General features: G+C 33.1%; 1 protein-coding gene across 1 annotated transcript; it reads right to left on the reverse strand.

The window, feature by feature from the left end:
• Nucleotides 1-904: 904 nt before the first annotated feature.
• Nucleotides 905-25,168, reverse strand: LOC149741517 (MAM and LDL-receptor class A domain-containing protein 2-like). Its single transcript, XM_089892687.1, has 44 exons — nucleotides 24,972-25,168; nucleotides 22,623-22,724; nucleotides 22,118-22,207; nucleotides 21,580-21,761; nucleotides 21,012-21,147; nucleotides 20,653-20,754; nucleotides 20,263-20,331; nucleotides 19,820-20,001; nucleotides 19,356-19,446; nucleotides 18,991-19,050; nucleotides 18,759-18,845; nucleotides 18,168-18,242; nucleotides 17,623-17,786; nucleotides 16,881-17,004; nucleotides 16,091-16,195; nucleotides 15,846-15,917; nucleotides 15,431-15,606; nucleotides 15,041-15,158; nucleotides 13,900-13,986; nucleotides 13,621-13,698; nucleotides 12,905-13,086; nucleotides 12,285-12,363; nucleotides 12,162-12,230; nucleotides 11,503-11,595; nucleotides 10,628-10,714; nucleotides 9,711-9,889; nucleotides 9,122-9,257; nucleotides 8,633-8,731; nucleotides 8,075-8,158; nucleotides 7,813-8,003; nucleotides 7,101-7,230; nucleotides 6,389-6,505; nucleotides 5,868-5,957; nucleotides 5,355-5,542; nucleotides 4,894-4,978; nucleotides 4,597-4,653; nucleotides 4,325-4,420; nucleotides 3,928-4,011; nucleotides 3,514-3,689; nucleotides 2,883-3,009; nucleotides 2,608-2,691; nucleotides 2,286-2,372; nucleotides 1,879-2,063; nucleotides 905-1,097 (listed from the first exon to the last, which is right to left on the reverse strand). The coding sequence occupies exons 1-44, from the start codon at nucleotides 25,105-25,107 to the stop codon at nucleotides 1,008-1,010; spliced, it is 5,031 nt and encodes a 1,676-aa protein (XP_089748813.1). The 5' UTR covers nucleotides 25,108-25,168; the 3' UTR covers nucleotides 905-1,007.
• Between the last annotated feature and the right edge of the window lie 8 nt (nucleotides 25,169-25,176).

Raw genomic sequence — 25,176 nt, forward strand, 5'->3', positions numbered from 1 at the left:
AGAGTAGGATAGATAAGAGTTATAAATGAATGTAACTTGCTTTATCCCCGCGAGGCTGGAAAACGACAGTCGCTACCACACGGGATAATCACCTCGTGCCAGTTCAGGAGTTACCATGTATGTTACTTTGTGGGTGATTATTTTTGGGGGGATTTTTCATTATTTTTTGTATGGCTGATAATTTGGACAAACCATTGTTGACCACTGGGTTGGAGCAATTGTCGTTAAGTGTCTTGCCCAAGGACACATACGCCCACAATGGTAGCAGCGACGAGCCTTGAACCCATTACCTCCGTGTTGGAGGCAGGCATGCTAACCACTTTGCCACGGCGCCAGACATGCATAACTTTTGAGTAGATCCCAAAATGGGCACTACGGTTGAATATAAATTGTAGACGTTGAAGTAAATCAGATCATTTAAAAAAATAGGATTGCAAAGCATTATTGTTTTTTCGAAACGGAGGAGAAACTATTAGTTAATAACCTAATTGAGTGACAATGTAATTAAGTGTTTAAACATAAAAAATCTTTTCAAGAAATTTCTTATTTGTGCAAACCTTTCGTTTTTGAAAACTTTACACTTATGCTTAAAATGCATTCTCTTGGCATATTTGGACATGGAGACTTACAATTTACCTATTCAAACTGAAACCAAATAACGAAGGGGCTGATGCACCAACCTCATTCAAGTAAGGCTTTAAGTTGTGATGAATATTAAATTATTTTGAATTTACTTTTAGTAGAGAGTGCTTTTGACAGTTTATTTGTTGTTTAGGGGGCAAGAAATAAAGACAAATTGTAGGAAAATCTATTCTTCTCAATGTAAATTCTGATGATGCCTAGCGTAGCTCTTCTAGTCAAGCAATTCTACTGTTGCTGAATTGAATATTTTTGGCAACAAGGATTAATGCTCTTCTTATACTAAAGTTTTTAATACATAATCACAACACACATACAAATAAATGCAAAAGTCGTTTATTTTTTATCCCAAGTCTCTCTGTTTTGTATTAAACGACACATGGACCAGGATAGATTGTGATGTCATCAATCATAATTGTGAACACAGTCTCTGTGTCGCGTATTACATCGAATTCAATCTGCAAAATATTTTGTGGCACGTTACCTCTTTGCTGCTACCGTTGTGGCTGTTTCTATCCTTGGGCAAGACACTTAACGGCAATTGCTCCAACCCAGTGGTCACTAATGAGTTATCCAAATTATCAGCTACACATAAAAAATCCCAACAAAAAAAAATCACCCACAAAGTAAAATACTTGGTAACTTGTAAGCTGGCCAAGGTGTAAGAAACATAATCAACTGTCGTTTTTTCGGGCACGCTAGGATAAAGTAAGTTACAATTTTTTATTCATTCTTATTTCTTTTTTCCCACCAGTGTTACACTTTGCATTCATACTTAAAATATATTTATACCAGCATGATGAAATAACTTGGCAGGTTACCACATGATATTTTATTCAACATAATGGCCAATATAGGAACTTGTATTTTTATTGGACTACTGGACAATATTGACAACTGGTTTGGATTGAATAAATGTAACTTAATTTAGCCATGCGTAACAGGAAAATGACAGTCGATAAACACGGGTATTCATATACCTTGTGCCAGCTTACGAGTTACCAAGAATGTTACTTTGTGGGAGTTTATTTTTGGAGGGATTTTTTCATTTTTTTATGTATGGCTGATAATTTGGACAACCCATTAGTGACTGCTGGGTTAAAGCAATTGTTGTTAAGTGTCTTGCCCAAGGACACATACGTCCACAATAGTAGGAGCGAAGGATTAAAATTTTTCAAGTATCTACTGTCTTGCTCAATAACAGGTATTAATAATAGTTTTGTAATTCGGTTACATTACCTGGTACAAACCAGTAACATTCGGAGTAATAGAAGAAACACAATTCTCCCAAATACTGGTCATCACTTGACATGTTGACACCAAAGATGTTTTTCCAGATAACTTGCTATTCACATTTACTATTGCTGTGTTGTTGAAATCTTGATGACTTTTTAACCAAAAATCAACACAATAAACTTGTTCAACTGAAAAGCAATACAAAATGTTGCACAAAACTTTTAACTGTAACCTAGTGTTATACAATAACTGTGACCATGAACACATTAAACAATATATTTTAGTATGTTAACTTAAAAATGGACTAAACTTAACATGAAGAATTGCTGACCTAAAAATGTTAACAATATCACTATCGAAGTATGATAGTATAAGAAGAGTTCTATGTATGATAAGATGGAAATATTTACCTGCAAGTGTGATAGGGGGTGATGTTAATACAGCTGTTATGCCAGGTGGTCTGTTTGTAGCATCAACAATACCAGCATAGTATCCACCTGTTGATATAACTGCTACAAACTATGTAGGATTTAAGATTGCTACATAAGTTATTTTAAGATTAACTATTTTTGTGTATTTTTTTTGTTTAAATTTAGGAATTACATTTTAGAAAATCAAAACAGTAATTGAAAAGTCTATATTAACCTTTAAAACACACTAGTTATAATTGATATGCTTCTGGCAAAAGAAAGAAGTTGAATTTAATTTCAGTTTGTATTAAGTTTAAAATACCATTTCCAGTGTGGTCTTGAAATGTTGGGGTATTCACGCTTGGTGAAAAGAACCAATTCAGGTAAACAGATGATGCAGACCAGCCTGAAGTAAAATAATTATATATTTTATTATGTCTTTTTTTAATACATCAAAAACTGCATTACCACAAACACGATATTTTTACTAATTTCTGTACTTTTCATATATACTATTCAAGTTGGAAAAGTACAACAATACACAACAAATGCAATCGTGGAAAAAAGTATGTGAATACATAATATATATCACCTTACCTCCACACAAACCCCAATTAAACGAGCAATTAAAGTTTCGTCCAACGCATGACCCACTATGTATTGTGATGTCATCAATAGAAATGTTGGAAACCGATCCAACTCCAGCAATTGCTTCAAACGAAAACTGTGACAAAATCCTTTTATTCTATGTTTAAGTAATATGAAAAGTTAAGTGATCTTTTCATAAGACTTAAATTCATGTAAATAAGTGCATGGTGCACCTTTGTTTAAATAGAAAGTGAAAAACCAGGACAAAATATTTTTTAATTTGTGTTTAAGATGTAAAAACCATAAAGCTGCAAAGTTTTACACAGAGCTTCTCATAAGTACCAGATGAACAAGAGAATTTGTAATAAACATGTTTGCAACACTAATTGAATTTCTTTAAAATTACTGCTAAACCTTAGTTTTGGACGTTTTTTTTCATTTGGTTACCCTATTTAGACCTAAAACAAACTTCATATAAATGTAAGAGTATACATAGCACCAAACATAGAGCAGTGTTATTTATAGCATGTTGTAACATCTGCCAGTTTGATGTTATTTTCTACATAAGATTAAATGAATATGCTCCCACAGTTTTTGAGAGATTAATGATTTTTTTAAATATCAGCAATATATATTTGACCTGGGCATTAGGATTCTCAGATCTGATTGGTATGTGAATCCCTTGCCAGTAGATAGGTGTGTTCACAGAATGAATCAGTTGCTTGGACTGTCCATCATGCTCATAAACATTAAGAAATTGACCAGGAGAGGCATGCGTCATTAGTGCGTAGAAAGAAAGACAATATTCTTCAGTTGCTGTTTAAGTTTGGATAGATTAAACCTACCTTAACTGGTAAAGGATAATACAAATTCTTTAATTTTTGATCAATATTTTTAATTTTTAAAAAGAAAATTGTTAAAGAATAAAAAATAAATTTAAAGTTATGTCTGTTAAAAAAATCAGTAGTTGCAGAAATTAACTCTTTTTTGGTAATATTTCAAGAACTAAAAAGGCATTTACTATTACTAAATTAATTTACAGTAATTGACTTACTGTTAAGCATCACAATTGGTGAATGAAGAACAGCCCTTGTTCCATTTGTAAATCTACTTGTTGGCACATAAGCAAACATCCCACCTTTTTCACAGATGAATTTAAATAAGAAAAAACTGTGTTTTTTTAAAGATAAAATATCTTCGTTTTTTTTTGTAACATATTTTATTGTGTAAATGATGTTTCCGTTTGCTGATACATTTTATTAATAATTTAAACAATATGTATTCGTTGTGTGGTTAGCCGCTAGGGTATATCATAAACAATTTTTTTTTTACACCACATATTTTAATCCTAAGGTGTGACAACGATGATAAAAGCAGCATACCATATTTTATGAAATAATTTGTTTGAGTAATTTGTGGGCAAATTACTCAAAATGCTGATCTAAATTTACCATTTCTCTGTCTTTCCACCACCACGTGAGTTTCAGTTATATTTATTCTATTAATGAACAACCAGTCAAGATCATCTGACATACTTTGTTTCCAACCTTAATAAAAACATAATGGTTATCAAATGGTATGTTAATATTTATCATCGGGGTAAATCAATTGTTATGCAAATGCCCATCATGTGTTGTGCAGCTGTGACGTTTTAATTTCCCAACATTTAATGTAAAGATCTATTGAGTTTAAACCTGAATACAAAGCAATGAATTTGACTTACCGTGACAAAAGTCTTTAGTTTTATCAAAAGAACAAGTGAATTCAGATAGCCCAACAGCTAAAATAAAATAAAAATAAAATTATACAACTAGGATAATATTGTATTAAAATTTTAAATTATGTCCATTACAATACCAAAGATATTATATGGAAAATTTGTATTTTATAATTAGTAGATTAGACTGTTTTAAAATTTTATGGTATGATAAATGGATAAATCGGATAATTTCTTTCAGAAGCATTCTGCACCATTAATTCATGCATTAAGGAAGGTGCATGGAGCAATAGCTTCACTTACTGTCATCTGGACATTGTGTAGGTAGAAGAACAACATCATCAAACAATACATTAGCGTAGGCTGATCTCTCCCCGTGGAAACCAATCTATTTAGTGTAAAGTTTTAGTTTTTTTGGTGGATAAAATAAAATGTAAGAACACAAATTGTGTCTATATTGTTATTTTACCCTTATCCCCTTTTAATAGTTGTTTTTTTGTGATGCAATGAATGCAATGAGTGCAATGAGTGCAACGGGTGCAACGGGTGCAACGGGTGCAATGGGTGCAATGAGTGCAATGAGTGCAATGAATATAATGAATGCAATAAATTATTCATTTATTCATTACTATAACATATATACCAACATATAACAATCGTATCATATGTGTAAGATATTATTCCAACTTGATAGTGGGTGTAAGATTAATTTACAGTTTACATACTTAATACACTAATACATATGTTTCTTATTTCTTGCTTACCCGTATTGGCTGAGCAGATCCAGGTACATTAACTTTAGCATTCACCCATTCTGTTGTTCTCTGTGTGAACCAAGTCAGCACATTATTATATTGTAAGCTGGTTGGATGATTATACAAGTAGACTTCTAGACGACTACTTGTACGACCCTGGATGTAGTACCAAAAGTCAAGGCATCTCGATGTGTTTGCTGTAAAGTTTAGATTATAGTAGAGTATAAAACTAACATTATATTGCGAAAGTTGACAATCTAGATTTCAAAAATGTAAAAAAATGTGAAATAACACTCAATACTGTTACTTTTCTTTATTTTTATATGCTTTTTTTGCAGAGACTGACGATGCCATTTAAGCGAAATATATTTCTCTATTACTACTAGTGGTTGGACTTGATTTTTGTTGGTCACGTTTTCTAAGCACCAGATTAATAATGTTGGATTTGTTCTTTTTTAACTAAAACACTATAGTATATTTATAGGAAATACGTTTGGTCTGAGCATTTTAACATATATCTACCTTCAATTGAAATGTTTGGTGTAACTAGCAAAGCTGATGTAGTGGCCCATGAAGAGTATTGGTACCTTTGTATATACGCAAATTTTCCACCTAGTAATATATTAAATTTGTTAGGTATTTTTTCCAACAAAAATCTTTGTTATGTTATTTGCTATAGTGATGGTTCGGTAAGTTACAAAAAAGTCGAATATATCATTAGTATATTTGACTTTCTGCTTAGAACAAAGTTTAAAATCAAGGTAACCTATTATCTGTGAAGTATTTGGTCACTGGATAGGATATGTAATGACAAAAACAGATAAAAAAAGAGATTTATAACCTATACTCAGTAGATTGTTAGGATACATCATTGGAGATGAAATGAAGCATGAAACAATATATTAATATGAAGTTAAAAGATTTGAATACTATTTTCCAGAGAACAAAGTTAACTATTACAAAAATTATATTATAATTCCTTAGAAACAAGTGTAGCCTACATTAGGCACACTTTAACAAAGTATAAGAAAATTGTAAATTACCTTGTCCAGTATGATCTGATGGCACTAGGCTTACTGAAGTAATCCTATGACGGAGACTTCTTGTAAAATTAAATCTATCATGCTCAGGACCTGTTTCTGGATCTTCCATAGTCCAACCTGGGATTAAGGAAATTGAATATTGAAAAGTATCATGGGAAGTAGTTGGTTGGATTGTGTGTTGCGAATAGAGTTGGGGCTGTGTTGGCGATAAAGTCTGAAATGAAGTAGCGCTGGTGCATGAAACACATAAATGGGCACCCCGAGTGAATGAATGTAACTTACTTTATCCCCGCTTGGCCGGATAACGACAGTCGTTATCACACGGGTTTTACACCTCGTGGCAGCTTACGTTACCATGTTTGTTACTTTGTGGGTGATTATTTTTTGGGGAATTTTTTAATTTTTTTATGTGTGGCGGATAATTTGGACAACCTATTAGTGACCACTGGGTTGGAGCAACTGCCGTTAAGTGTCTTGCCCAAGGACACATACGCCCACAATGGTAGCAGCGTCGAGCCTTGAACCCATTACCTTTGGGTTCCAGGCAGGCGCGCTAACCACTATGCCATGGCGCCGGGGTGTTAGGGTAATGGGCCAAATCTGGCGAAAATTCCAGGTCCTTAACAAGGTCCTCACCCTCAAAGAATAGAATAGAATCATGGAAAATAAAAATCCAAGTAGTCAAGTGTGTATTTCACATTAATGGCCTCACCTTCACAAAGTGGCACATCATCATCAAAAGTGCAGTTGAATTTTGGAGCAGGACAGTTCCCTTCATACATTGCAACATCATCAATTGCGATATCGGAATTATCGTTACCAAGTAAAACTTCAAATCCAATCTGAAAAGTTTTTACTGGGTTTATTTTTGGTATAATTAATACTATATTATCGTAAAATATATAAAGCATCTTTATGTACATGAGAGGCATGAGTATATTTGTCTTATGTATAAAAAACTACTATATTATTATGTTACTTCTGCTACAAGGCATATTATAAATAATATTTTAGCGGCTCATTTGGTCTAAAAAATTATTGTATTTCCAACGTTTCATCTGTCATATGCCGAGACTTCATCAGCGAATGTAACGCACAGTACAGGCAAGCGAAAAACATGAAAAAGGGGAAATATAAGGCAAGATAAGCGTGAAAAGGGCACTGTAAGGAGGAGATAGTGTTAGGGCAAAAAACACGCCGCAGTCTAAAGGAAAACTCGATGACGAAAGAAATTATATGAGGTTATTGTATCTTCTGTTCTTTGTTGGAAATAAACTACGTTTTTATACCGGATGAGCTGCTAAAATAATATTTATACCATATTATTATTGACATGTGATGTATTATAATAGACCATTAAAAATGGACATTGGACAGTAAAACGCAGCAAGACATGTATGATATATTATACATGCTAAACTTACTATAAATGGTTCTGCTTCTCCGTTCATCTCAATTAAAGAATGTCTCCAATGAGTGTGAACTTCAGAGAAACTCTTGATTAAATTTCTTTTGGTGGAACGCTTTGAACTTGCTTTAAATACATTCAACAGACCTCCAGCACCAAGCTCACCCCTTTTGTGGTACCAGAAATCGAAACAATATGTGACATTACCTGATACGCAAATATTTTTATTGATTGTTTGCTGTGATTTTTTATAAAGAAACACAAAATGTCTTTATTACTTTTCTGATGAATTCTTGGCGAGAACATTGCACCACGGTTACCGGCTGTACCAGTATCAGCTTCCACAAATGCATAGTAACCCTCTGTTTATCAAAATAAAACAAGTTAAGAATTAAGATCTATTCCATCTATGTGTGGAAAGTAAAGTTTGTCTTTGCAATATTCTATTCTATACTGGTAAAGTCCGTGTTCAAAAAATCCAAGTAATACTGGTACAACCATAGCGCACAAAGCATGACAAGGTCTTGTTTGAGAATGATATGCGCTAGCCGTGACAGTGCTTGTTTATGAGTTATCACATGTGCAAAATTGTGGGTAAATAAATGAATGCAATTTATTTTATCTCTTCGGTTACGATAACGAAGAACAAAAGAGTTGGCAACCGCTAAAAGGCCGGTAGTAACGTAAAACAACAGTTGTTAAAACACGCTTATTGATATAAAAAAGAAATACTATTTTGGATACAAGGCGTGACCGTTACACCAAATGTTTCTCTATGCTAAGAAGTGATAATACAATATTCCTAGCTCAAACGTCTTAAACAAAATTAGACTTACTATTTTCAGTGTGTTCATATTGAGGGCCGGTGTTTCTTGATGAAGTTGGTCTATTTCTTAAGCGCCATGTAAGTTGATCTGATCTGCTTTGGGACCAACCTAAGAAATAACTTCTTAGTAAACAAAAAACTCAAGAAAAAAAATGTTCTCAAATCAAAAAAAATTTTATAAATAAAGTACAGGTAGTCTTTACTGAACTAATAATTTTAGTTTTGCCTTGACAATCACACCAAGTAATTGTAATCTATTTAATCTGTGACAGGACACCTCTAGCACAGAATATCTAAAGATCCCGTGTTTTAAACAACGGTCTATGGAAGTCGTGAGAATACGATTTTATGATTAATTGAGTTTTCTTTGTTTAAAAAATGTGACAAGAAAATAGAATGATAAGGTGTCTTATCTTCCCCCACCCTACTATATTTAAAATACATCTATTATGTAAAAGTAGTAGAAAAACGAAAATATTTTTTACAAAGTAAAATTTACCTAAACATAGCTGGGAATGGTCAAAACTGCAGTTGAATGGCAAGTCAAGGCAAGAAGTTGGGTATAATACAATATCATCAAGAAACAAAGAATCAGATATTCTGCGGTTCCGGGGAAAAACGATTTCAAAAATATACTGTGGAATACAATAAAAAAAATGTTATTATATCAATTGAAGTTTTCAAAACATGATTTGCTTATTCATGAGCAGATTTGTTCTCGCATGGCAATTTTAAAAAATATTACACAAGTGTTCTTTTTTATACACCTCATGCTTTATGAGTTCCAATGCATGTCAATTTTTGCTTATTTTTGTTATTTTAATGCTGTTTTTATGTCAATTTGGATGACTAGAGGGTTGGAGCAATGATCTTGTATTGCTTAAGGGGACACACCAACACAATGTTGACAGCAACCAGCATTTGTTAAAAGGCAAATGTTTAACCACTGAGTTAACCAAATGGTCCCGCAAAATTAGCCGGAAATTATCCAATCTGGCTGTGACAGCTTTTATTTTACAGTTAAGCAATTGAGCTACATGAGCAGTTCTACAGAATATAAAAGCAAACAACTCAGCAACCATACAAACCTGAACGGGTATATTAGACCCTCTGATAGTTCTACCAAACTGATTCCACCAAAACTGTTTTTTTGTTGATCTAAATATCACTGCTGTGACGTTATTTTTGACTTGATGCACAGCAAAATTATAATTCCCACTTCTTCCATTGTTTAAATATGCAGCAGTGAGACAATACCTTGAAGTGGCTGCACGGAAATATTTCTGCATAATTCATCCCAACTTTTAAAGGTGGCTGTACACAGTATCCGGAATTCGTCCGTTTTGTCTGTTTTGTCCGGATTTCGCTGCCGCATGCGGAACTCGGTAATGGGTTTGCATACGACTTCGCAGGCGAATTTGCATGCCAGATACTGTGTACAGCCACCTTTAGCCAGTTAATAATAATAGTAACAATAACTTTATTTGTCTCTTCGATTAGGGTAGTATAAAAAAACTATAAAAATATTTTAAACAAAAAGACAGGATATAGCGACAAAACAGCAGCTGTTAAAACACGCTTGCAGTTAAAAAGATAAGGTAAATATAAATTAGCATAAAGAAATAGTAAAGCTTTGGTGACCCAATTTGTGAAACTGCAATGTATACTTTTTAAATGTTACAACTGTTACATAATGATCAAAAGCCATTTTAATCTCAGTTGGTGACTCAATTAGGAACCCACTTATTTACTTTCAATTAAATGTAAGATGGTTTTAACTGTAAGCCTATTTTAAAAACTGTTGTTTTTTCGCTATATCTTGTCTTTACTTTTAGAATATTTCTAAATCTTTGTCAACCTAATCAAAAAGACAAATAAAAGTTATTAAAATTATTACCTACAACTAAATCAAAGAGTTGCACTTTAATATAAAATTACTTTTATGTGAAAAGTACAAGTTTGTCAAAGCTGCTTTGGGATTTAAAATTTAAACATATTTACTCACTGTTTAAAGTCACGATTGGCGAAACAAGCTGAACTGAATTAGAAGTCTTACCATCTCGGAGGTCTGGTACATAAGCAAATCGACCACCTGTGTACAAGATTGTGGTGAAAAATTTAAATTAATAAAATATAGTTTATCCTTGTGTGGAGGGCAACTCCAAGAGATACAGCATATTAATGTTCTGTGTCCGACGCCGTCGTATAGTTGTTAGCGCACCTGCCTTTAACCCAGAGATAATGTGTTCAAGGCTCAACGCTGCTACCATTGTGGGCGTATGTGTCCTTGGGCAAGACACTTAACGGCAATTGCTCCAACCCAGTGGTCACTAATGGGTTGTCTAAATTATCAGCCATACATAACAAAAACACCCACAAAGTAACAAACATGGTAACTCTTAAGCTGGCACGAGCTGTTAAATCTGTGTGATAACGACTGTCTTTTTCCGGCCACGCGAGGAAAAGTAAGTTACATTCATTCATTTGTGTAAGGGTATAATGAATGCTTAGCATTTCGAGTTTGTTTATCAAATATGTCTTAAATTAATAAAAACTTGTTTATCCTTGGATGGTGGGCGACTCTATACCAAGGGAGGTTCTATCTCAAACACCTCGTGCCTGTTTTATATTAGTTTTGTATAATTCTGACACTGTCGAACAGTGGCTCAACTCTGCTACTATTATGAAGGAATGTGTTTCAAAAAAACAGTTATGTCTTTGAGACATGTGTTCCCTTATGAATTGTCCAAACACTTGGCTACACAATGAACAATGAAATGCTGGGTTACGTTAACTGTTAATGCCCTGTCACTCAAAAATGAATGAGTTATATCTATTTATATATTGGCATGAGATGTGCTGTATGTATTAAATGCTTACCATTTCTAGTATGTTCATATTGCTCCAAGTAAGTATCAGGTATTGCACCCTGTGCAAATAGCAACATCTTGTTTCCAGGCCCCTGAGACCAACCTGGAAAATAAAAGAGAGTTATTTAAAACACATTTGATAAAGGAAAGGTATGAATACACATGTCGTTTCAGTTTACCGTAATACTGTTCTAGTAGCTGCAGGTCGTTTAAACCCTGATTGCTAAATTAAACTTATAGTTCCGAGTGTTATAGCTTCATAAATCCACGCCTGGTTGCAATGATAATGTACTGGTAATTGAACACAGTTGTTCACATGAGTTATGGGAAAAGTACAGGTTGTTAAACAGCCACAAATTTAACATTTTCTTTGCACATTTTTGAAGTAACACCGCAGTGTTTTAGAGGTTAAAAGAGATGAAAATTTGCTACTTCTATGAAATAGGACCTCACCCATATAGAATAGAATACACTTAGCTTTGCTTAGAAATGAATCAGAGTTAAATTTAAGGTTTTGATCTAGCGCCATAATTTTAGACGCCAAATTTAGAAAGAACAAGAAAGAACTCTCCTTTAGAAAAAAACATTTTCTCATCTTGGGTAAAAGGTATTTGCTTGCCTAAGTCCCAAGTCATGGGATTTCACCCAAATAGAATACAATACACCCACCTTTGCAAAACGAGGATGTAATATCAAATTTGCAACTGAACTGATCGGCAGGTACATGAAGTGTAGGATCTGGAAAAACACTAGTTGAAATTTTATGACTTCTTCAACTGCAAAATATCTCACTTTTACAGCTTGTGGGTTGCATTGTGATGTCATCAACTGCAATTATTGATTGGTTATTTCTCGTAGCGTGAAATCCGATCTGGAGTAATAAAAGATTTTGGAGTAAATCTATCGTAATAACAGTTACATTTTTTAGAAAAATCAGTACTTTAAAATAAAAATATAGCTAAAACCTGAGTACCAGGTTACTAGTTTATAGTATAGGAGATAAAGTCTTTTACAATTTTATATTATTTTAAAGTAGCAAAATCATAGTTTTTAAAATAAAAATCATGGCTTTTTTTTAAAAAAAACAAACTGTTCACCAGGTTACTATAAACCTTATCATTTTGAAACAATAAAGATTATTAAAATGCTTAAGTATTGATATAGTAGGGTGGGAGAAGATAGGACACTTTTTTATTCTATTTCTCGTCCCATTTGGTAGTAAACAAAGAACATTCAAAGAATTATAAAACCATACCCTTTCGACTCATATAGACCATTGTTAATTGTTTAAAACACGATCAGGATATTTGGATATAATGTGCTAAAGGTGTCCCATTTTACCCCACAGAACTATACAAACCGTTCTACCCTTCAATAAATTTAGATTTGCCTGCAACTAATTTAATACAAACCTTAATAGGATAGGTTGTTCTCTTTATTTCAACTTTTCCATGCTGCCATTTCGTAGCTGGAGTATTAAACCAAGTCAACACTTGGTCCTTGTAATTTAATAACTCCCCTCCTAAATAAACAACATCTAATCTTGCTGTACCAGAGATGTAGAACCAGAAGTCCAAGCAGTATGTGTCACTTTCTACAAAAGGGATGAAATATTTATATGAAAGTGGTGAAATATATATTTAGGAGTGGGCAGATAGACAGACATGAATTTTGGTATGCTGAATTATGTCTTCGTCTTTGTAAAGGGAAATTCGTGTGCATTAAGTGTCACTTTCGATAAAAAAGATGAAATATTACGTTACTGAAGAAAATTAGACTTTCGATTGGTTCGGTTATTTATATCCCTGTATTATTTCTGTTATCTTTGTTTGCCACTCTAATGGCCACAGGCCAGCTTTTGCAGTATGTCGTACTACACCAATAGTGTGTGATCAGGCATAAAGAAAGTGTTAAGTCAGTAGTTAAGTTTATTAAGAGCACCTCACAACACAAGCAGTTTAGAATGAATGACCAACAAGGTCAGACAGGAGGCCAGACAGAAAAAGGAAGAAGGCAAAATCACTGAGGCAGAACATAATGCATATGATTGGGGAGGGGCACCGCACAAACAAATTAGATACAATAGGAACTAAAACAATGATAACTTAACAGAAAGTCAAAAACTTACCATTTAAAACAATCCCTGGCGAAACTAATAATGGGACAAATCCGGCAACATTTTCACCAGCAAGTGCATATTTGCCTCCTAATTTAAAACATATATTTACCAATTTTAAAAAGAAAAAACAATAGTAGGTTTACATTAACCTAACACAATTTTAAATTTAAAATATTTGCAATAAAAAATTAAAAAGCAAATCTTTATAATATTTTTACATCAACAGTACATTTATTTGAATTGAAAATATAAAAAATTACTAATACAGAATTAAATGCAATTTTTTACCAGAGTAATCTGTTGTAGGAGCTCCTACTTGTGTTGTATTTGCACCATCGGTGTAAGACCAGCGAGAAAAACTACTTTCCAACCAACCTTCAACCAGAATGAATATTTATTTCACTGTATACTACTAAACCACTACGGCATTATTTATTGTATAGTATTTTTTGTGTTTTTGGGTTTGTATTGAGACGCCAAATTGTAGAATGAAAACTAAGGTGAGCACACACGTATATATAGGGCACTAAATTGCGACATAGCGACACTAATTACTACATAGCTACACAATTAATAATGAAACACGCTGACTGCGGCACATAGCGCAAGTCATGTGGCTAAGGCATGCCAGTGCCTTTGTGTCGCGGGTGAGCTCGGAGGCGTGTCCATAACAGTATTAGTGGTTTAAAAGCTTGCCATACTGTTGCTATCATTATAAGTGTCTTTGGGAAAAACACTTATGATTCGCAGGTTGGCTACTGTGAAACTATTGTAGCAGGCAAATTTGGTGCTGTAGCACAGTTGGTTAGCGCGTCTGCCTGTAAACCAGAGGTAGTGGGTTCAAGGATTTTCGCTGCTACGTTTGTAGGCGTATGTCTTTGGGCTAGAAACTATTTTAGAGCAACACCTATTGCTCCAACCCAGTGCTCCCACATACGTGGTAACTCGGAAGCTGGCATGTGGTGTGTGAAACAGAACACCTGTGTTTAACGAGTGTAGTTTTCCATGCAAAGATAAAGTAAGTTACATTTAAGACTACAAAAAAATCAAAAGAGAGATTTATGTTAATGATCTGGTGTTACGAAAATGTAACCAACAAAAACCAAGTCCAACCACTAATGGTAATTGAGAAATATATTTCGCCGAAATGGCATCGTTAGTCTCTTATTTAAATCATTCTATCATTCTATTTGAATAAGAGACTGACGATGCCATTTAGGCAAAATATATACTCCTCAGTTTCCATTAGAGGTTGGAATTGATTTTTGTTGGTTACGTTTTCGTAACACCAGATCATTACTGTATTTTACTAAACAAGAATCATTCAACTATATGTACATCAGATCAGGGTCAGATTCGCGGAACTTATTACAAAGATTTATGTTTATTTTAAAATGCAATAATTTGTATTGTGATGTAATATACTGACCTTGACACAGCGCAGGTGACTCATCAAAAGTGCAGTTGAAGACTGAAGTCGGACATGAACCCTGATACATTGTGATGTCATCAATACTTGCTGGTCCTCTCCTCACCCAGAGTTCAATCTTGAAAATAGAAACAATATATTGTTGTTCAAGTGTATACTATCTCTATGTGATTACAAAAAAACGTGTTTGAGTGTTTTTTTAAAACTAATTTTCTATGCTTATGTGAAATCCTACAGTGTGGCCGAAAATTATTTTTCAATCAAAAACACTTCTTCAAGTGAAGGTCGTTGATGAAACGCACCAGAGATTTGGGATATAGGTATATATTTATATATTTTACAAAATTTAAGAACTAAAAGCTAGAAAATTGAAAAAAAACACAATCCTACTTGCGTTGGCTGGCCAGTAATAGCAACTTGTGCATGTTGCCAATCATTGTGAGATTGAGTAAAAGTTTGCAAAACATTTCTTCTTGAACCATGTTTTGCAACAACTTCTATATAGCCTAAATCTGGCCATTTTCTAATATTGAAGAACCAAAACTCCAAGCAGTATTTTTCATTTGCTGTAAAAATATATATTTTTTTAACTTATGTTTGTCAATTTGTGGTTGATTTTGATTTTCTTGTATTATTACTTATTTTTCTTTGGTATCATAACAATTAATAATTGCTTTAAATCAGTTGCTTATTCTTTTACCTTCTTTATTTAAATTAAACTAGCAAAAAAGAGGTTTCGTATTTATTTTATTTTAACACATTTTAGAACCCCTTTAAGTAGTTAAGTACAAACCATTATTACCACCTTTTAAATTAAGTTTCTTTGAAACAAGACCAACACTGTACTGCCAATTAGCGGGAGCAAATGCATAGAGACCTAAAATATATGATTTTATGAATTGGAAAAAAAATGCATTGTATTAAGTAGACAGTATACATAAAAATAGAAAACATTTCTCTGCTATGTTACAATACCTCCATTTTTACTGTAAACTATTTAAACTTTCATATAACCCTATGATAAAATGTGGAAAATTGTTAAAAACAAACCATTTCCGGAGTGGTCCCTATAAGGAGTAGTTGGTCCTCTATGATATGCTGGTTGAGATGTTCTGTATATTCTCCACTGTATACCATATCGAGACGTAGACCAACCTGCAATAAAAAAGCATCTCATAATACTGATGTAAAAACTTACGTCATATGAACTGTTACTGCCCATCTTGGATTAATGAATATTTGTCATTCAATTTAATTTACAATTAATTTACATTAAAGTCGTATTTATTTTGAAAGGAGTTCCCAAACCGCGGCCAACAGGAGCAAAATAAATGGCCCTCAGAGGACTTCAAAATCACCGATTGCATAGGTTCACAAATGAACATATTACTTAAAAAAATCGTCTAAAAATGTTTAATTGATTTTTGTAATAATTTACATTGTCTTTGTTACGTCACAAAAATAGTTATGACAGTCACAGCATCAGCCAACATGCCGCGTTTGTTACTCTGGTATAGGGGTTATGCCGCTGCATGATTCAACAAAAAAACGAACTTTCTGACCTAACTAACAGTAATCGTTATAACCAAATTTGGACCAATACAAGTCTTGTCGCCATTATAGCAAGGAAAACCTTGCCCGACGCATAATTATGATTTCACATATTGGCCCACGATAAAATAAGTTCGGGAACCCCTGCATTAAAGAGTAGGCAGCAAAATTGAACGGATTAAAGTAAAACATGAATCTAAACAGTTTTAAAAACTAGAGTAACTTCCAGGAAATTATGCTCTAAAAAATGATGTTTTTACTGCCATTGTTTAATTATATGTTCTAGTACCTAGGCATAATGGTGCTTTGTCAAATGAGCAGTTTAAAGAAGGGCATGCGTCAGGATACATTATAATTTCATCAAGACTTGCCCTGTGTATTCGGTTAGGCAAGCCAACAGATTCGAATATGAACTGCAATAATGAAGAGATTAGTTATGATTAATGGATCATACAATTTAAAAATAAAAAATATTATTCCATTGAATTTTATAATGTTGGTCAAATTTAGATAAGTCATTTTCATGCAAACAATATTTTTATCTGAAACAGATTTAAATATGAACTGTAATATTGAAGAGATTGGTTATGATTAATGATTCAGTCAATTTAAAGGGGTATATACCATTAAAAATTGTTTATAGATAGATAGGCTCAAATATAATCTAAAAGTACCACCAAGTTTTCTAAAAAATTGGAGCCATATAAATGTATGCATGTAATGTATGTAACTTAGTTTATCCTTGCGTAGCCGGAAAATGACAGTCGTTTTAACACGGTATTCATACACCTCGTGCCAGCTTACGAGTTACCATGTATGTTACTTTGTGAGTGATTATTTTTTTGGGATTTTTTTTATTTTTTTATGTATGGCTAATAATTTGCACAACCCATTAGTGACCACTGGGTTACAGCAATTGCCATTAAGTGTCTTGCCCAAGGACACATACACCCACAATGGTACCAGCGACGAGCCTTGAACTCATTAGATGACTGTTATTAAATACATACAATGTAAAGAAAAGTATGAACCTTGTTAGGTAATTGAGAGAAATTAAACAGTTGCATGTAACTCGACCATCTCCAGGTTGTTGGGAAAGTACGAACCAACTTAGTGGTTTCACCAACCATATGGTATAAGTTTAAATTTCCACCAGACACCTCATGAAAAAAGGTAAGGCAGTATTGTGATGAACCTGTAATATGATGCTTGATTTAGGAAGCAATTTGTGTTTATCCTCATGTGACGGGGCAATGTTAGACTTTATAACACTGGTGTTCTATTTTATACATCCCATGCCTGCTACCATTGAGCTGGATTGATTATCATTAAAAGTATTGTCCAAGAGCACAGTCTAGTTTTAGTGGCAGCAACGAGTTTTGGAATCACCCACAAAGTTAAATATATAGAACTTCTGAAGTTACCCATTACATAAAAATTAATGAATAAAAGTCATTCCTGCAGAAAAAAAAATTTTAATAAAAAAAATTAATAAACGAAAGTCATTCCTGCAAAAATTAATTTAGCAATTTATTTTAGGGAAATTATTATATTTCCGAATATTTTATCTACTTACTGTTTAGATAGATAGTTGGAGACACAAGAGTGGCTGTTTCATTGTTTCTTATGTTAAGGTAAGCAAATCTTTCAACTGAAACAAAGAATTCAAATCTGCATTACTCATCATAGTTTTTATGTTGGATTAAACTTCGGCGCCGTGGCGTAGTGGTTAGCGCGCCTGCCTGTAACCATTAGGTAATGGGTTCAAGGCTCATCGCTGCTACCATTGTGGGCGTATGTGTCCTTGAGCAAGACACTTAGTGACAATTGCTCCAACCCAGCGGTCACTAATGGGTTGTCCAAATTATCAGCCATAAATAAAAAAAATCCAAAAAAAAAATAATCACCCACAAAGTAACATACATGGTAACTCGTAAGATGGCACGAGGTGTTAAACCCGTGTGATAACGACTGTCGTTTTCCGGCCACGCGAGGATAAAGTAAGTTACATTCATACATTCATTCATTCATTCAATTATTAAAGTAATTATACTAAAGGTTAACTTGCCTTTATTTTATAGGAACCACCTCAGAAGTATAATAATGCAAAATTACTTTTTATAATAAATTGGATTATTTTAAACAAAAGAATATAGAATGAACGTACACCGGTCGCGTGGATATTTCATTAGAAGACTGGAGCCTCCATTTTTGTAGCCCCAACTTGCAGAGTCTTCAAGACCTTGACTCCAACCTACAAAAAAATAGTTTGAAGCTGAAAATTTATGTGTGGTTATAACCATAAGTTAAACAATGTAACTCAGCTGTGACAAAATATATAGAAAAAATCGTCTGAATTTCTAGAAATTGTAACAAAAAATACATAGTAACAAATTTACCTGAACAGTAATCTTTCTTTCTGTCAAAACTACAGTTAAATGAAGCTGGAATAATTCTGGCTGTAAAGATAAAGTTTCCATTGATAGATATTAATTTTAATTCAATAACATAGCTAAATTTAAATTTCTTTTTATGTATGATAATAATATTTATGGTAAATCTAATGAATGAATTTCACACATTTATTCTCATATGTCAGGGCAATTAACATGGGTGTTATATTTCATACAACTTGTGCCTGCAAAGTTACCAATTATGTAACTTTGTAAGAAAAATAAGATTAGACAAAATACATTTACTAAACATGCAACTTCATATAGGACCTAATTCATATACAATTTGATTTTGAAATCCTAATTTTTACCTGGACAGCGGCCTGGATAGATAGTAATGTCATCAACACCAATACTGTGCTCTATTCTACTGGTTTGCAACTGAACTGCTCTAAAGCCAATCTGTTGAAGAAATTATACGACATGCTAACAATAGGCATTTTACAAAAATGAAAATGTGTTTTAAAATCTATGACAAAAAATTAACACAGTAAAAACACATTTGGTATATTCATGCAAATTGTAAATAATGATGGTAACAATGTTCAAATTAATATAAAAACCTTCTGAATATTCTTAACACTATATATTGTAGACTTATATGGGTGCCTGGGGTGCACAAAGCCATAGCATATACTAAATACAGTACAGCCAGTATTTATATTTTCTTACATTTATAGCTTGTGTTATTTTCGTGCAATCTAACCTCAAAAACACAGCTACGATTTTTTCACAACCACTTTTTAATGCAAGTCCCAACACACTTTCTACGCACCTGAGCCTTTATGTTGTTTCTTTCAATTTCAACAAGACCCCGTTTCCATGAAGTTGAATTCTCGCTAAACCATCCGAGGACATTCTGGATTCGGAATGTGTTAGAGAATTGAATAATTTCTAAGCTCAGTTGGATTTCTGTGTTCAAATAATACCAGAAGTCCAAGCAGTATACACGATGGTCTGAAAACAGTTTATTTATTTAACGATTTTTTTAAATTTCACCTTAGGTAATATGTATTGCTTTAATATTTAAATAATTTGATCTTAGCTATTGTATTTTAAACATAAATAAAAAAATGTTATAAGATTGTTTTGCAAAAACTATGTTGCAGAATATGCAAACCGGCCAAAAAAAAGAAAAAGGCGCTTAAATTTTTAACATAATATACTACAATTACAGCAAGGTTTATAATTTTTTAATTGAATAAATTGTTATTATACCGTTTAGAACAATCTCTGGAGACATAAGCACTGAAGTGTATGTTGAAAATACATTTGCATGCATACCACCTGAAACATTTATTAATAACAATTGATACTATGTAGTAAAACTTAATGTTTTGTTCAGATAAGATTAAATTCTACATGGGTGGGGTCTCATGCTTAGGCAAGCCATATACCCTTGTATTCAGATCAAATGTGGCCTTTGGCCTATCAAAAAGGGAGTTTAATATGTATATATATTTTCCAAGGAATATTTATCATTTTTATGAACCTTTGATACAAAAAAATGGGTATAAAACTATTTCTGATTGTAAGATATAAATGCAGTTTGGACATCAGAGTTCTTATTCATTTAATTTACTTAGGTGATTCAATAAAATAGAGAACCATTTCCTGTGTGTTCAGATGTTTCAGTGAGTCTTGTGTTTATTGTGTTAGTAGACATGTTGAATTCTGGGTTGATTGGGTCAAGTGATGAAGTTGTCCAGCCTGTTTTAAGTAAATGGGTAAATTGCTACAGTGAGGCTATTTAGGCCTCAGTTGGCCCTTTACACTAATGCTTAAAAAAATCAGTTAATAAAACAAATGTACAATCTAAATTGCAAGAAAATTTATTTAATAATTTGAAAGCTGGTAAAAGCTATTTCAAATAAATATATGCAATAGTTTCATTTATCTAAATCTATTGCAAAAATATCATTAAATTGATGTAAATGGGGTATTGCAAAAAATGCAACTTGTTTTACCTGGACACAATGGATTGGGTAGATCAAAGCTACAATTGAATCTAAATGGTGGGCATTGTCCCTCATATAAAGTTATATTATCCAAACCAACATTGGTATGCCGTATATACCTTCCGCTGATAGCTTCAAACTCAAACTGTAAACATTTTAAACTCAAACTGTAAACCTACAGTTCATCAAAATGAAAAGACTTTTATAAAAGAAATAGGTCCCTGTCAGGTACAATGTAACTGGAAAACAGCTGTTTTGGAATTGTTTTTACCCTACTAACCTTTCCTAAGTTTATATTAGTCACAAATTACCACAGTGAATAACAGGCAAGAGATGTTTCGGAATGTAGAACAAAGTTTCAATGTTTACAAATAATGAAAACTAATAAACCATTGTTTGATAATGGTTTGTATTCATAAAGTGTGGTCAAACGCTCTAACAGTCATAACTTTCCATAAATAAACAACGAAAGCTTTTTTAAATACACCCATAATAGTGGTAACTTTGCTACATACTGAAATCACTTTGTTTTTTTTTAATTTCAATTTTTTACATTATATTTTTTCAAATTAACCACCTTAATTTTAGATCCTTGACCTTTAACCTGGGCTAGCCCATTGTTCCAAGTATCTTGAAAAGAAACAAAAGATTGAAACAAGCTTTGGACATTAACATGGTTAACTGCGTATAGATTCAATCTTTCTCCATAGTTTGTGTTGCGTTGGTAAAACCAGAAATCCAAGCAGTATTCTTTCCCCGCTATTAAAAAGTAAATGACAAAATTGTAACATAATATTTCGGTTTTGTAAAGATATTGCTTTACTATTATGCTGTTATATTCCAATAAATGCAACTTTTTTTATCCTCTCATGGCCGAAAAATGACAGTCGTTATAACATGTCCATGGGTGTTTTGTTTCATACACTTTATGCCAGCTGTGTCTTGCCCAAAGACATATACGCCCACAATGGTAGCAGCAACGAGCCTTGAACCCATTACCTCTGTGTTGGAGGCTGGCGCGCTAACCACTTTGCCACAGCGGCTGTCATTTTACAAAAGTGAGACACAAATTCAACAACCCTGTAATACAGATTTTATAATTTAAATTCATTTACCTTCTAAAACCACCAATGGTGAAACTAGTGTTGTTGTTCTGGAAAATCTCCATCCTGTTCTAGATGCATTTATATGAGCAAATGGACCACCTGTGAACATGTTTTAAATGAATAAATGAACTGATTATAGCAAGAATATTAAGAGTCAGACAAGCATTTCTGTTCTCAGGTCTTGTTCATTACATCTGGAAGTAAATTGGGTAGTAGAAATTTTTGGTAGATGTAAATGGTATTTGATTTATCAAAATAAAATGCTTGTGGGTCATTTACTTGTACAATGCTATATTTTATATGAAAGTCAGTTTATGTTTTAGGTTGTAACAATTAATGCACTGTGCAGTAGGCTAAAATAATATAATACCTATATTAATAACTTTATTTGTCTCTTCGATTACGGTAGCAAAGATTAAAAATATTTTAAACGATAAGACAGGATATAGTGACAAAACAACAGTTGAAGAAACCAAAAACAGAGATAAAACTATAACTATATTTTTTTTAATACCATAACGAATACTGTGAGATGGAAGTGGATCCAATCTCTCTTGAATTGTTGAAGGGTTACGAACTGTCCAGTCATGGTGGTCAAATGGTTTCTGGCTCCAACCTGTAATATAAACCCACGTTGGCTACATTAAATAATTTTATTTATCTCCTAAAAAAAACATAGCAAAGATCATATTAATTAAAAAGTGGTAGAAAAGAGAATCAACAACAAAACAACAGTCGTTGAAACACGCTGTAGATAAGAACGGCAGGAAAGAGTGTCAGAGTTCTATTAGGCTCAACACAAGAGTAGTTAGGAAATTAAACAATTCAGTGCAGTAACACATATTGAAGCAATTCAAACACCTTTTTGTTTTTGTCACCTGTTGCTGAATAACAGGCACTAGTGAAAAATCCTTTGGTACATACAAGAATAGGCTGGTGAAAAGTGTTTCAGGTTGGTGGTTATTAGGGTGTTAGTTTTAGGGGTTAGCAAATAAGGTGGAGGAGGATTCTTTACTAGCACCAAATAATAATGAATGTATGGTTTGGTGTTTAATGATAATGTTTTTAACTACAAAATACACCCTTGCAACTTGATGGGACATGTATCTTTTAACTGACTTTCAAATTTGGCGCCAGTCTAAATACCTTTTTTGTTTACCTTCTCTTTTTTACGCTTTTTCTCTAGTAATCTTTTATTAATTTCGGTAGCAAGAATCCAACTGTTTCACCATAGATACTCTTATACGTATTGGAGTATCTATAGTTTTTGGAGTATCTATAGTTTCACAAACAAGCTGTACTTATTGGATATGTTTGCATAATTAGGCCATGCTATAGGCCACAAACACGATAATAGTAACGCAGCCTTTGTGAAACAGTGTTTAGAGCGCTCGCAACTTGGGGGTTCAACTTGCGATGATGCTTTTTGCTGCTACTAATGGTAGCTTTTAAGATCTTGTAAAATGTAAGACTGTTAACCATGTGTTCACTGTTGGATAGTTCACATTACTAACCTAAGTTTACAGAAAAAAAAACGAAAAAGAAACACAATTATGCAAATAGAAACCCGTAAGCGGACACAAGGTGTCGGAAACAAACTTCAGGTTATAGTAGGTTTGGGTAAAATTGGGCAGGTCATTCATTCCTTTTCCTTGTTCCGTTTGGGAGTAAACAACGATTATGTAGTCTACACAAATGTATAATCGTGTAGCACCGTGACTCTAAAAGTGCGTTAATTATTCTTCAAACACAATCAGGAAATATGAGATTTTGTGCTAAAAAGTATTCTATCTTACTCCACAGTACTATATGACGAATAGTATAAGACATAATCGCTTTTGTTTTACTTCGCCGGTGCCGCAATATATATGACGTATGCAGATGGAGCCATCGCGCAATGTTACTGACGAACCTTACTACTTATTACGATTTCTAACTAAGTGTTTGAGGCCAGGTAAGTACCTGCGGTTGGATAAAACGAGAATAGTATAGTAAGTGGGGGAAATGGGACACCTGGGGCAACACATTTATTTAAATGCCCTGATCGTGTTTTAAACAATTAACAATGGCTTATGGGAGTCGTTGAATAAGGTTTTTATAATTCTTTAATTGTTATTGTTTACTACCAAATGTGACAAGAAGTTAGAATAAAAGGTGTCCCATCTTCCCCTACCCTACTATATAAAATACCTAAATTATGTGTTGTGGAATAAAGCGGTCGTTATACAAATTGATTAAGTTTTGTGTCCATGTACATTGTACATGTACAGATCGGTGAATATAAAACTTACCGAAAAAACGTGTTTTTAAAATTGGCAAAAAAGTTTCAGGTTATAAAAATCCAATGTTTAATAACATAGACGCTGTGACTAGAACAAGATGTTTACCGGCTTAATCAACACCTGGACACTTTTATATAGGCTATCCCACAGAATTTAGAATCTTGTAGGCTATAAACCGATCTGATAACATTGGTGTCGCAAATTCTATAAAACCAAAGAAGCTATATTATAAAAACATAGCCCCAAGGTAAAATATAATTACGTTGTATACAAACGTGCTATCGTATTTAAAATATTTGTACAGTAGTTATAATATAAACATTGCAAAGTTTGTCATACATAAACTTAATACTGCGGTATCAAACGACTGCAAAAAATATAGTTTATTCCAGCGCCCTTTTTGTTGATAGGGCATTCCTAACCGTATCATAGATACATCTTCAAAATTAAAATAATGACACTTTACAAATTTTGACAAAATATGTATTTTTATTTATTTTAAAGCATATAACCCTTTAGGTCTTTTTGGCGTCGTATTTTACTTAAAGAAGTAAAAAAATTATAACTTTTTACATTTTTACCTGGACACAATGTTCCGCTAGAGAAGTCGCAATCAAAGTTTTGAATTGAGTTTACATTTACTGCAAGAGCTAAAAAGACAGCGAGAAATATATAACTCAACATTATAGCTCTACTAAAGCCTGTACTGTAATTCATAAGAACAGCAAAATTTTAGCAAACGGGGACCTCGTTTTTCTCCTATGGCGCGGCTTCCTGCAATATTGG

The sequence above is a fragment of the Ciona robusta genome, chromosome 1 (genome assembly GCF_009617815.1).
Source record: "Ciona robusta chromosome 1, ASM961781v2".
NCBI classification, from domain to species: domain Eukaryota; kingdom Metazoa; phylum Chordata; class Ascidiacea; order Phlebobranchia; family Cionidae; genus Ciona; species Ciona robusta.